This window comes from Pterocles gutturalis, unplaced genomic scaffold (assembly GCF_000699245.1).
Source record: "Pterocles gutturalis isolate BGI_N339 unplaced genomic scaffold, ASM69924v1 scaffold23424, whole genome shotgun sequence".
NCBI classification, from domain to species: Eukaryota; Metazoa; Chordata; class Aves; order Pterocliformes; family Pteroclidae; genus Pterocles; species Pterocles gutturalis.
The window spans coordinates 3,026-16,877 of NW_010133831.1; the positions used below are offsets into that span (position 1 = coordinate 3,026).

Below are 13,852 nucleotides of genomic sequence, written 5' to 3' on the forward strand. Positions count from 1 at the left end.
CAGCCCATATTAAAGATTAGTTAGTTAAGCACATAAGTTTAGTCATCAAGCAGGAGAATTTCACTTTCCTGTGTATTTTAAAGTCATTAATGGGACCAAGTATCAAGAGGAAATCTTAGTCAGAAAAAAACTAATAAAGCAAGTCCTTATTGTGATTTAGAATTTGCTAAACAAGATGTACTGATCTATTACTTTAGCTTCCTATTAAATTCTGCTCTTACAGGTAGAGAGGAAAGGCAGTTTACATGAATAGGGGGAAACTACCAATCCCTTTCAACAGCACATTGGGAAAGGTTGAGAGAAAAAAAATAAAAAAAAATTGAGAAAAATCACCTCCAGAGAAAACTTATTTACTCTTACGGAACAAAGACGTTCATTCTATTATTTCATAGAAGATATCATTTGACAAAGCAAATTAAATTTATTTGTAAAAATTGTCTATTACTATTCAAAATAGTGCAATACGCATAATAGCACAGAGGTTCACAGAAATGGCTGTTTTTTCTCTAAATAAACATTATTAATTTTTAATTGCTGCCCTTCATTAAAAATGAAGAAAGAACCTATGAGTAAGCAGATCTATCTTAGAATGGAAACAAAACACAAGCTCTTTGACAATGATCTTTAGGCAAATACTCAGATAAGTGTGTTAGATTAGAACAGCTTATTTGTATGTGCCACAGAGTTCCCTTGAAACTAATGAATGGGAACTCTTCTGCATCCACTTGTTACATCACCAAAAACAGCAGCACACATATTATCTATTCAAATGTTTGGTTTGTCTCCTGTATTTCACACAGCAAAATGGTTATTGCGCTTCTTTTCTCCACTTGATCTTCTCTGAATGCCATTCTCCTTTATCTACGACTGAGGGAGACACGCTATGTTGTTGTGGGACAATGCTTAAGTCCTTGAATACTCTTCAGGCATCTTGTGGCTTCAGCTACATACATGACCTCTATTGTTATTTTGTGAAACACATTTTACAACATACAACAGAACATTGAGGCAAGCAGTTATACTTGCTTTGAACTAGCTCCTCAGCTGAACACTGGCTTCCTAGCTCAATACAGCCAGAGCAGCGCTGACTGGGCCATACCACACGGCACTTGAAACCTGGGGAAAACTTGCTCTTCTCTCCACTCACTCTCCTTTGAGGCGTTAAACAAACACTCATGCATTTGGTGATACTTGGCAAAAGCATGGTGAATCAGCTGCAGGGCTGTGGGCTATCTCCTGTACCAGCATGACCTAAGGACACACCTTGATGCTCCGCTGCCCTCCTGCATCACCAGGATTCTTCATAACAACGAGGACAACATTCTCCATGTACAGTGCTTCCCTCGAGCGGCAATACTCTGCAACTTGCTCTCACTACGCAGAGGTGTTACGGTTCTCTGTCCTCTGGGCATCCACTTCTCATCCCCAAAGAAGAGACAGCTTTCCAGTAAAAGGTTTGCTTCTCCTCTTACCTGCCCACCTGTTTACTCCACCTACAGCTCTGTTTCATCCTATAAGTATTTTGGAAGGTAATTAATTACTCCAGCTTCAGTTACCTTGGTTTGGTGCTCAACACTTGAAAATATTTTAAGTTGAGCTGAGAAATGCTGAGGCAACCAAAGCAGCAGTAATTTTTGAAAAATCAGTCCTAAGCCAACTTCCTGTCCACTCCTGACTATCCTTGTACCTAGAGGTACTCTTACAATCTCCTCATGATCTCACTGATCCCATTATACCTTAGTTTATTTTTCCAGCATTTAAATGGTTACTATTTTGAGTACTCCCTGTGTAGTACTTGTAGTACAAGTGTTGTTCTTTCCTCAGGAGAATAGGTTGAGTGCTGTGGACTAACTCATGCCAATAAACAACTCGTGTGCTGGCTCCAGTGTGGTATTCTGCAGCAAATGTTACTATAGTTACTGATCCAGTTAAGTGACTTTATGATGCATGCCTTGTAGATGGACTCTTGTATATGAAATATTATTTTGCCTGTTTATACTATAAGAATCACACACACTAACAAATAAACACATATCTAGCATTAATTTCTAAAATATAACAGGGCTAAAAGTCACTGGCCTTTCTAGGAACATTTCCAAAACCAGAAATTCAACTGAAAACTAAGATTTGAATTGTTTCTTAAAGATTATTGGAAACAAAATGAAGCTACCATCTTTCCTCTTCAGAATAGGAAACCGTTTTCTGTTCAGGCACACTAGAGAGTTGTAGGTAGTTGATTTGTTAATTCAGCACCCAGGAATTGTTCCAGGCTATACTCCATTTCTCCAGAGAGTAAAACTGACACAACAGTTAGAGAGAAACCTAAAGCTATCAATTTAGACTTGGATTTGGAATTTTTTGTGTATTTCACCACTTTTTGACAAAATTATACAAAATATTGACAAAAAGAAAAAGGGTGTTGCAGTTTAATGAGGTTTTTCACTACAAATTTCTCTTCCATTTATTTTTAATAGATTGCAATGTGGCATTTATTTTAGTTCTTAAAACAAAACAATGAAAAAACCCACATTGTACATTTATTTTAAAAAAATAATATGCATAAAAAGCTTGATCCTGAATTAGCCAAGACTGTTTATTCCCTGTTGCAATTTACCATATAACTAATTAATTGTCAAAAGCCTGTTTCAGGAGGCTTTCCTCTTGAGTTCAGCCCACATCTGGGATTTTCAGAGGGAATTAAAACAACTGATACCCATATGAAATACCAAGAAAATTAATTTACTAACTTTCTACTTAGTAACTGAACTCCTAGCCAGTGGGAACTTCTCTATTTTCCCTATTGTTTTGCATTTTTCCATGACAATTTTAACTTGGAGCTCATTGTTTTGGAGTAGTACAGTTTTGTTTGTGTACAGCGAAGTACTGTACCTGCATTTGTAGGTGTGGAAGCTTTTCATGGAAGTAACTACAGTCTGTGAAACTGTTACCTGGCAGCAATAAATCCTGAATATCCTCACAGCAAACGGTCCACAGCCTCAGCCTGAAAACCAGCCAGAGATACAATCCTCTGCATACTTATTCTTCATACTGTCTGTATTGAGGAGGAATCAAGTAGCTTTTGTAAAAGGAGAAAGAAGATAGCGTCACAACTCTCTCCAATAATGAAACCTGACACTACTCTTTGCCCTCTACAGCAGGACAAAACATTTATTTAATATTAAGTGTCCATAGATCCTGCTCACAAATTTGTAACTAGAATAAATATGACAAACTGAATATCAAACCCTCAAATCATTATACATTATAAAAACCCCTGAAATTGGGCAAAAAAATGCAGCACCAAGGGGGTTAAGCCTATTTGCAAGTTTGGCTCACATTTGTATTTTTGGCCAAAGGAAAAGAGGGAAAATTCCAGATAGGAGCAAAAGCAACTGCCCAGCACATACCACCGTGGCGGTCTTGTTAGCACACAGAAAACTGAGAGGGGCCACCAGTCCCTGACCAACTCTATAGCACTCTATAGCATTAGTTAAGAAAACAACTCAGGCTCATGAGCCCAGTGGTCAATGTGCAGTGTGATAAAACTCTAAAAGAGCCTCCAAGCTGCACAGAACTGTGATTGACAGAGCTAAAAATCACGCTGAGAATATAACGAGAATTGACAAGTAACATGAATGAACATTGTGGTCAGTTTTATAATGTTCAGAATAAATAGCCTATGAGACCAGTTTGTAAAACATAGTAAAGAGAAACACTTTACTGGACAGGAAGTAGTTTGTAGGGTCTCCCTAGTAGGAGCCTGATACCCTCATACAGCCCCAGGCACTTTTCAGCCCAAGTCTGAGGTTCCTCAGCACCTGGCCAGCCCTGTGCAGGCACAAACGCTCTGTCTGCCCACTTGATACCACAAGTGGATGTATCAGAACCATCTATGCAGGGTACAATTTCCAGACTCTGATCTTCCCTTCTATATGGAATTATTCCCCATTCTATCTTTTTTTCATGGTTTTAAGAAGCCTGTCCCAGAATGCTTTCCTCAGGCTATATTTGTCTTCTGTGATAAGAAGGCAATACAAGCTCATGGACACTTTTAGCAGTCCAAATGCAAAGGGGGATGTCATGGATCAAGGCTCAGCCGTGGAAGTTTATTACGCACAATCATCTGCTGTCTGCTTTTCATCTATAGCGTAACACCAATGCAGTGGGGACCACAAGAACAACCACATCCATCTGGAAAGCACTCACAAGTGATGATTTTCTCATATGTGCCAGGGATACATCCTCAGCACATGCTCAGTGTAACTGGGCAGAAAAAGTAACAGTGCTTTCTATACATTTCCAATCCCAAAACTGTCCAGGGCTTCTTTAACATGTTAAATGCTTAACTGCCTGCTCTTTGGATAGGGTATAACCACATCCTCAAAAGAGCTCTGGCCATTTCCCCATTTACTTGTATTTTGGGCCATAAAGGCTCAAGATACTGTAAGATAAGGAACAGAACACGCTAGAACTCTGCTCTCTTTCACCTTTGGGAACACAGCTAAGTATACTGGTCATTGCCCCATCATTAAGAGACTACATTAATAATAAAGAAAGAATAGCTGAGATTTAATCCTCAGGTATAATCTGCTTTCTAGGAAAATGGTGACATGCCTCATATAAAGGTCATGTGCATTTTCCCGGTGTTAAGAAGGGAAGCATTTTGTCCCTTTGTGTCATTTATAAATCTAGCCACTTTCCTCCATCTATTTACTATGGCATTTTAAACTTATCTGTTCATGTACACATGGGTTTAAATACATCCTTAGAAAAGGCAACACCAGGTAATTTTATCATCGGGAAGGTAATTAATGAAGCACTTCCATAACACAACAGAAGAAAATGTCTCTGCATCTGTTTGTCTGGCTAGAGGTATAGAAATGGGAATACTGACATAGTTTTTTTAAAAATCAACACAGCTTTCTTGCAGCAGTACAATCTAGGATAAATCACTACTACTAAGCCACTCAAATACCTTTTTCCCCTTATAATACAACCAAAAATATGCTCACCACTCCATTCTAACCTGTTCTATGAGTGTTAACACTAATTTGTTGCAATCAAATTCTCTACTCCAACAAGAACAGCATTATAAACTACGTTGTACCCACCTGTTAGCACTGAAATCACTGTTGAGAAACTTTTATGTTGTTTGGAGAACAGGCTTGTTTTTGTCGTTCTCCTCACAATCTGGACTTTGCATCTTGGTAAACTGCATGATTTGTAGACCACAGCGTGCACGCGCACTGACATCTTGTTGTGGTTTAACACACTCAGCTAACAACGAATGCCACACAGCCGCTCGCTCATCCTCCCCACTCCCAGGGATGGGGGAGAGAGTTAAAGAGGTAAAGGGAAAAGAGACTCATGGGTTGAGATAAGAATAATTTAATAACTAAACTACCATAAAATTGAAAATAATAATGATAATAATAATAGTAATAATAATACACAAATATACAAATGAGTGATACACAGTGTAACTGCTCACTACCCAACGACCAGGACCCAGTCCACTCCTGGCTAATGATCCTGGAGCAGGGAGAGTCTTGAAACTGCAATCCCAGAAAAGATGAGAGCCCGAGAGTCAGAGCAAGAGAGCCAACCAAGACAGCTCCTCATCTATATAATGCGCACGACACACATGATATGGAACATACCATTGGCCAATTTGGGTCTCAGTCCTAAACCTAAGGTCAAATCCTATTTCTCCTATGCTTGTCACTCCTTTGCACTAAGATGCAGCTGCCTGTTTTTTACTAAGGAACAGTATGCAATTTCTTCTGTCTTACCAGATTGATAGCTTCACATTCAAAGATCTGCTTCATCACAATTCTTTGTGAATAATCAAAATGTAAACATACATCTCTCCTCTCTCTTTCTCTATGTCCTTCCTTGCTGTTGGAATTGCTGCAGATCAATAAGTGTTCCTGGGTCTCTCACCTCTGAAAATTTCACGTTTTAAGCTGGGAGGCGGAAGAAGGATAACAAAAAACCACTGTTACTTAAACAATTATAATCTACCAGTTCCAAAGGATAACTGGATAACCCTGAAAAGCTATCTCACCTTGTCAAGGAAATACTTATCAGAAGATTTTAATCAAATATTAATTTTGTGCCCAGTGTTTCTAATCACATTTTCTATCTAGTCTTATTTACATTCTCTTTTAAGTGGCATTAAAGCTCAAAAACTTTAAGCTGTGGCCAGCATGAACAGGGGGTCTCAGTCCACCTCTTGCTAAAGCATCCAGAACTGTTTAAGTGAAAGGCAGAGAGAAGAGAAGAAAAACTTAGAGAAAATTAATTTGAAACGTTTTTTCTTGGGGGTGGTGGGGGGTTGAGGGGATAGCCTTACATAAACAATAACCATTAGAACCATTAGTAACTTTCCTTCTTATTTCCCTACTGTTTAGAAAAGTCCTTGCCCTCAAAAAAGCTGACTGATTTCTATCTTATTCAGTTTATATTGGGAAGGTCTTAGTCTCTCTCTCCCAAAATTTCTTTTAAGCATCATACAAACAAACTCTGTTACAGCTGTTAAAGACTAATGAGTTCTACTGATGTCTGGAAGAGAAATGGTGAGAAAAGATAAGAGGACAACAAGCCAAGAAAATGAGCAGTGGGGGCTGATGGGAAGAATAACCTTTAAAGATTATTTGAAAAAATTAAGGAGAACTGAAATTCAACATGAATACCAGAACCTTAACATTAACAATAACAGCTTTCCATAATAAGCATCTCCAGGGCTAAGACATGCTTTGCCTTCAGATTTTGACTTCAGGCCTCAATCCCGCAAAGTACTTCAGCCTGAGTAGTATTCATGAACTCAACCTATGTCAATGGGATTGGCTCCTATGCTTAAATTTAAGCATGTACTTAAGTGCTTTGCTGTATTAGAGCTTTGCTTGTTCCAGTCTATGGTTACCTTGTAAGTGGGAAGTTATCTACCAAACACAATTACCTTTCAAACGTGCAAGGGATATCCACTACTAATCATGCAGCAGGTTTTATGATACTGGATGAAGCTACTATCTGCAGTATATCAGACTCCACATTTTTTCCAGTCTGAGTCGAACAGCAGCCATTCAGACTTAAGTATCCAACAGCTGCCAGTCTGCAGTTATCATACACATCTAGCATCACAGTCCAAAAAGTATTTATTTTCTTACCTGTAATCCATGATCCTCTTAAAGCTGAATGGGCTTCACATTTCAACAAGTTTTTTTCTAGAGAACAGAAATCTTATTGATTGCTTTATCTACGTCTGTCTCTACTTCCTCTTTCATCTTAGATGCTTTCAGCAAAGATCAAAAATAGCCCGTTACCTTGTTATAAATATAGATAGACCCTGAGCCCCACCAAATTGCTGTACTATTATTTGTTTCCTCCAATAATGCAGCAAATGCAGATCTAGTAATAGAGGAAGAAATATTCCAGCAGAGGCCTCCAGTATTCCAGCAGCAGCAAACTTTTTGCTGCCTTCCTTAGGAAAGAAGAAAGAAAGCATCCTAGTCAATCTCCATGAAAACAGTTTGCATGACTTGTGAGCAGCCTACCTGGAGCCTTCTCAGATTTTGAGTCTGCAAGAAGGGAACTTTGGAATCTGCTCCAGAAATTTCTGAAGGTCAGAAAAAAAACCCCACAAAACCCCTGAGAACAACAGCAAAAGATAAAATAGGCAGATGGGCAGAGAAACACTAGAGGACAAACTTGGTATCAGGATCAAACACTTACTAGCTTATCGTAAATTGATAATAAGGGGGTTTAGATTCATAATCCTAAGGGCCAGCTCCTTATAGGTAAAATGCTGACTTCTCTACACTAGACCTAGTCCTTAGATGGCATAAAGGTGACAGTTTGTTTACATCACCACAGATCCCAGGGGGACGTTTCTTTGGTGAAAGGTGCCTAAGAGTTCCACGGCAGCTACCCTGAGTCTGACTCTGCTGTATCAAAGTCAACATACAGCTAAAGCATATGGAAAACATGGATCGGCTGTTGTGTACTAAGTTCCTTTAAACCAAATATACAACCTTTGACATGAAACCATGATAATTTGTTTGTAACAACCTAATTATTTTCAGAGGTTAAATCTCATATTTGTGAAATGCTAAGATTATTTGTACGTGTGCTACTCAAATTAAATTGATAAAAAAATAAAAATCTTACTGGTGTGTACACACACCTCTCATTTACCTATATAGATTTGTTTATGAATAGAGCATTTCTTAATCATAACTTCTTTGAAATGTACTTACAAGTTTTAAAAGATGCCATGGTCATATGATAAATAATGGCTAAATTATGAGTTATTACTGTAGTAGAATAGCAGTAATAAATAGATCAAGGACTTCCCAATGCTAATATCTATATGAGTAATAAACGATGGTATTGCCTACCCTCTAATGCATGTCATGGTTCTGATCCATAGGGCTTCACAGTTTTTTTGCATGCACACAGGCATGCACAGGCTCACAGAGCAGATGTTAAAGTCACAAGTCTCTAATGTAATTCATGCTCCAGTTCAGCAACTGTGAGGGTATGCTGAAGCCAACGCTATGACTAACACAACCCAGAAATTCCTGAGAGAATAAGAATGATTGTTAACAGTTCTGAGAAACTCTTTCACTGGGTTATTATTCCATAGGGAGAGATAGTGGGTCTTAGCAGTCTTAACCAAACAAACAGCTCTGAGAAAATACACATATTCCCTCTGAGATTACAGCAAATGGGAAACAAAAAACCATCTTATGTTAAAAGCAGTTTGAAGCATTCATGATACTGTCAATGAAGTACTTGGACTTCTTCCTGCTCTGTCCATCAGGTCAGAGTTTCCATACTCCCAATGGAAACTATGCATTGGCTGAAAAAAAAGAGAAAGTCCCATTTACCCTACTGTTATCTTTTCACAGCTGGCTTGATTGAACTGGAGTGAGGCACAGGCACACGTACTATTACAGCCAGCAGAAAACAACGCAGTAGCAACTCAAATGGGCACCTGTTTAAATGATTTACATCTGGGACACTGCTCATACACACCAAAGTAACTGAAAGGGAAGTTGCTTGAAAACTGTATTTTCTTGTAGCTTTCTCCAACTCCTTGAGCTAGCTGGCAAATGAAAGATGTGATCCAGTCCCAGTGCAGTGAAAGTCAGAAAAAGTAAAAAATTACCTGACTAATGGCTTAAGACCATTTTAAGATTTCAGAAGTCTCAGCCTCCTTTTTTCTAACACCACCTCCTTACAATCGCCTGAAGCAACTTGGCCATCCTAACACAGGTTAAACACACAAAGTAACACTTTCTTATGAGAAAGTAATGAGCACGAACTATTTCCTCAATGGCCTCTAATGCATTTTAAGCTGTAGTCAAGCAAATCAAGTTAACAGGGCAGATGGGGAGAAGAAAGACAGTTTTGTGACTAAGAAGCAAGACTACAACTCAACTGCTGGTACTCCTACAGATTTTCCAGCTCAGTCTTCTGTGCTCCTTTTGTCTCTGAAAAAATAACACCAGTAAAAATATTTCTAATATCTAACCTTTAAGTTTTCTGTGTTATATTTCACAGTGTGCTGAGGCAGTGATTAGCACAATCAAGCACTGACTGCAGGCTGAAGTTCATTACCGGCGCTTTACTGTGGCTCTCTATTTGCTGGTACATAGAATTCCTTAAGAGAACATTTGATAGCATCACTCATCTATCTGTATTGTCATACAGTCCAGATGGTTGCAGTATGTAGGCAACTGGGAACCAAAGCAGCAGGAGGTGCACATCTTGCTGCATTTTTCCCTCTGGTGCTAATCTTGATGCATTTGGATTAGTCTGTTGGTTAAGAAGCGTACATCTCTGGGTAGATGCACCTAAAGACGTAGCAAACAAAATAAGAGCAGATGCACTCAGTAGCTTGCCAACTATCAAATGACCAGATCTGCCCATAAAAGTTCAGTAAAAGATTACTGCAGCTCAGCCAAATGACAATTTCCTACTGTGCAGAGTGAATTTTCTTTTGAATTCCACAAGGGTGGCATTCTGTTGCAAATGGGTCTGTTATTAAAGATCAACTCAGAAATCTGTGTACTTTAGCAGATTAACTATTACTATGATGTACAAACACAAAGAGAAAGAGGAAACAAGACTGCTTCCATTTGGCAAATGCAATTTTATTTCTGGATTAGTTGTAACAGTTAAAATTTTTAACATTCTAACATGTGTACCCTGCCAGACACATTCATTGGCATACTGGAACAACACTGCAAATGAAGAAAGTAAACGTAATTAATCATCTCCATATAAGTACAGAGTTGTCAGGAACGTAATTTCTTTCTGTAACACAGAAAAATAGCAAAGTTTCAAACCCTGAAAAGGCAAGACTTCAGTGAGAATTTGATATGCCAAAGAACAATAAAATGGCTCTCATCAGTCCAGGTAAGAAAAAAATCTAAACACAATATGAGAAACAGAATACAAACTGGTAGAATTATGGAAGGAAGGAAGACAATGACATTCCTAAGGAGATATCTTGAGAACATAAACAAATTACTAAGTCTACAACTGTAATCATACTTATTTAAAGTCAGGTTAGTATAGGTTTTATGGTCTTGAGGCATTTACTTGAACAGAAGACATACAGTCACCAAAAGCAAAGTGTTGCACTTGGTGACTTCCTCCATAGTTTAGTGACATATATAGCCTCACTGAGATCAAAGTACGTAACTGCAGGCTGTAAATCACACCCAAACTTTCCACCCATGCCTACACGAGGGAGTAATTTTTACCACCAACACAAATATTTGTTAGTATAACTGTGACTACGCATAATGATTTTATCTAGACTACTCTCTAGCTAATTACTTTGCTGGTAGAGAAGATTCTTTATACTGCACAAGCATCACTGAAATTATTCCTTATCATGCCAACACTCCTAGTATTACTGGTTCTTCCACTGGCAGGGTTTTTATAGTCAAAAACTCACAATGGAGCAACAGAAATGGACATTAAGAAAGCTACAAGAATATGAGTGAGAACAGAAGTTACCTAAGTACATTCCCATTTCTCCATGGAAAATCACTTATCTATGGAGTAAAAATATAATCCTTTTCACACCCAAACTGGCCTGTGAACGTGTAATCGCAAGTGTTGCATGTGGGAACAGACATCTGTGTTCTTTCTTGGTTTGTCATTTTGGTGTCTATTTCTAGGAAAACTGGAAGATAAATTTGGCCCCTCAAAATAGGAAAAATTGATTGAGTTCTTACAGACCGAACTATGCTCACTGGCAGTCCTCCTCAAAGACCTTGCAAAAGTTTCTTCCTGTATGTCTACAGAATGATTTGAAACTACTTAAATTACCTGAAAAATCTGATGTCTCTAGTTCAATTTACAGGTCTGATTGTTCACATTACTTTCATATAAAGATGCATTTCATGTGGCTATTGATTTCCTATTAATTTACAGAGCAGCAGGTTTCTGCAGGGGGAAAGACTTCGTTTCTCCAGTGCAGGCTTCTTCAAAAAAATGTCCTGCAAAAAAAAAGAAGAAAAAGAGATAGTGAAACATGTTGTTAGCCATAGTGCAATTTTTAGTTTTCCTGTTAAGCACTATTTTATATAAAATTAGATCCCAGTTGACTCATTTTGATTTTTACTGTAAGTAATAACTAAGACTAAAAATACCCACATGCAACAAGAAAACTTACCATGGTTCTTCTAGAGATCTATTACTGTACTTACAGTAGTTACAGCATAGAGAAACCATACACAGTAAACCGAGTTTGTGACACAAGGATAAGCTTTGGGACAAACTCATTGTATAGTGACAAATTAACACAGCCAAACTTCAGGGAAAACCAAACACTCACGAATACTTGTTTACAGGCACATTGTCATGTAATACAAATGGAAACTTGTTCTTTGGACAAGCCTTAACAAAGAAGCAATTTGTAGTTATATATATATATAAACACTTATGTACTTACAAAGTCACAGCAGTGGTCCACAGATAATGAAAAAAAAAATTAATCCCACTCATTTAGGCAGGGCTTATTTATATTATAGCCTGGCAGATAAACCAATTTTGCAGAGGACTTCTAAGGGACATTATGCAGTAGAAATTAAATACTTATATTTTAATCCAACAGGCATGGCAAAAGCCCAAAGAACACTCCAGCATGCCAGGAACAAAAGCAAGCGTGGCATGCAATGAACAGCCAGGCACGTGCTGAAAAAATAACGCAGCCTCACAAGGGACAGTCATGTTAACCAGGTCTGGCTATTCACCGTGAGGGAACACTGCAGTGGCTACAGCTGCAGGAGATACCCTTGTCTGTACACGGGCGCACTGCCTTCAAAAACCTTTCTGTGGGTGTTGGGACTGACTGCTGATGAAGGAATAGTAGGGCTAAATACACAGGACATGAAAACAAAAATAACAGTGATAGTTTATTCCTTGCTTGTTAGTTTATGCACAGGTATTAAACACAATTCTACAGCAATCTTCTGTTGGTGTTAGCCAGTGAAAGTATACTGATTTACAGCAACTCATACTTTAGTACTCTACGTAGAGCAGGAGTCCAGGTTAATAACTGCAAAGCTTTCTTCTGTCTTTTTATTTAATAGTAAGGATATCTTCAAGAAACCTTTTCCTTCAGTCAAGCTAGAAAACATTGGTCTTGGTTTTGAAACTGTTTGTCCCAAGTAAAGCAAGTTGTATTAAGAAGAAATTTTTTGTGAGGGTGGCAAGGCACTGGAACAGGTTGCCCAGAGAAGCTGTGGATGCCCCATCCCTGGAGGGGTTCAAGGCCAGGCTGGATGAGGCTTTGAGCAACGTGGGCTAGTGGGAGGTGTCCCTGCCCATGGCAGGGGGGTTGGAACTCGATGGTCTTTAAGGTCCCTTCCAACCCAAACCAGTCTATGATTCTATGATACCTCTATCCCACTTTAAGCCATGACTTCTTCTGTTTCACACCTATGCTGACTATCCTTAAATAAAGGACTCTGTGAATGTCACAAATTGCCAAGACACACAAATCTCTTAGTTCTTTAGAAAATTTTATACTTAGGTTGGCTTAGACAAGGATAGTAACTGCAATCTAATTAATAAAAAACCACAAAAGATAATTCAATGTCTGGTTGTGATGAATAATGCTTATGGGCATTTGTTTCCCCAAATTATGATCCATGGAACCACAGCAAATGACCCACACAGCAGTAAGCTTTTTTTTTAAACAAACAAACGACCCACAAAACCCCTCAAACTTTAAGCCAAAAGTATGAATGTGTAGTTATGTATAACCAATTCTGAGAATCAGCATTTTGAAAAATCTGGGAACCACTGCTATAATGCACAATAGCTACTTATAACTATCAAATTAGCATCCATGTGATGCAGAAGGCTATACAGTCCACAAGAATTAAATATTTGAAATAAAAACCCCAAACTGTATAGACTATTGTTACTAGCCTTTTAAACCCCCGAGAAAGAAAGCTTATGAACTTACAGTTCATCATCGTATTCCTTTGGAGGTGATGCTGCAATGACTAAGTCAATCCAATCCTGAAAAAGAAAGACACAGGCAAACGTGCTGCTACATACTGCTTTTAGACACAGTTAGTGGACCACCCTAGAATATCAGATAGAGAATCAGGAAGGCAATCTACTCCTTGAAAACCACAGGGAGCAGCAGAAAGATCTTTATGAAAGACTTCTATGGGAAGACCACTCCAAGATTGAGCTGTTTGATTTGTATCCTGAAATTAAAGAAAAATCTACTGGTCTTGGAACAAGCTTTTTAAAATAATTATTCTAAGAATCATCCTGTATTTGGTCACCTTAGCAATTAATGCAGTTCCTGCTG

At 38.4% G+C, this 13,852-nt stretch overlaps 1 protein-coding gene across 1 annotated transcript in view; it reads right to left on the reverse strand.

Annotated features, from left to right (window-relative positions):
* Positions 1-12,296: 12,296 nt before the first annotated feature.
* USH1C (Usher syndrome 1C (autosomal recessive, severe)) overlaps positions 12,297-13,852 on the reverse strand; it is a gene marked incomplete at its 5' end in the record, with an annotated part of 38,380 nt that continues 36,824 nt past the window's right edge. Inside the window, 2 exons of the mRNA XM_010081394.1 lie at positions 12,297-12,396; positions 13,496-13,551. Of these exons, the coding sequence (XP_010079696.1) occupies positions 12,297-12,396; positions 13,496-13,551 (156 nt within the window). The remainder of the gene's footprint in view (positions 12,397-13,495; positions 13,552-13,852) is intronic.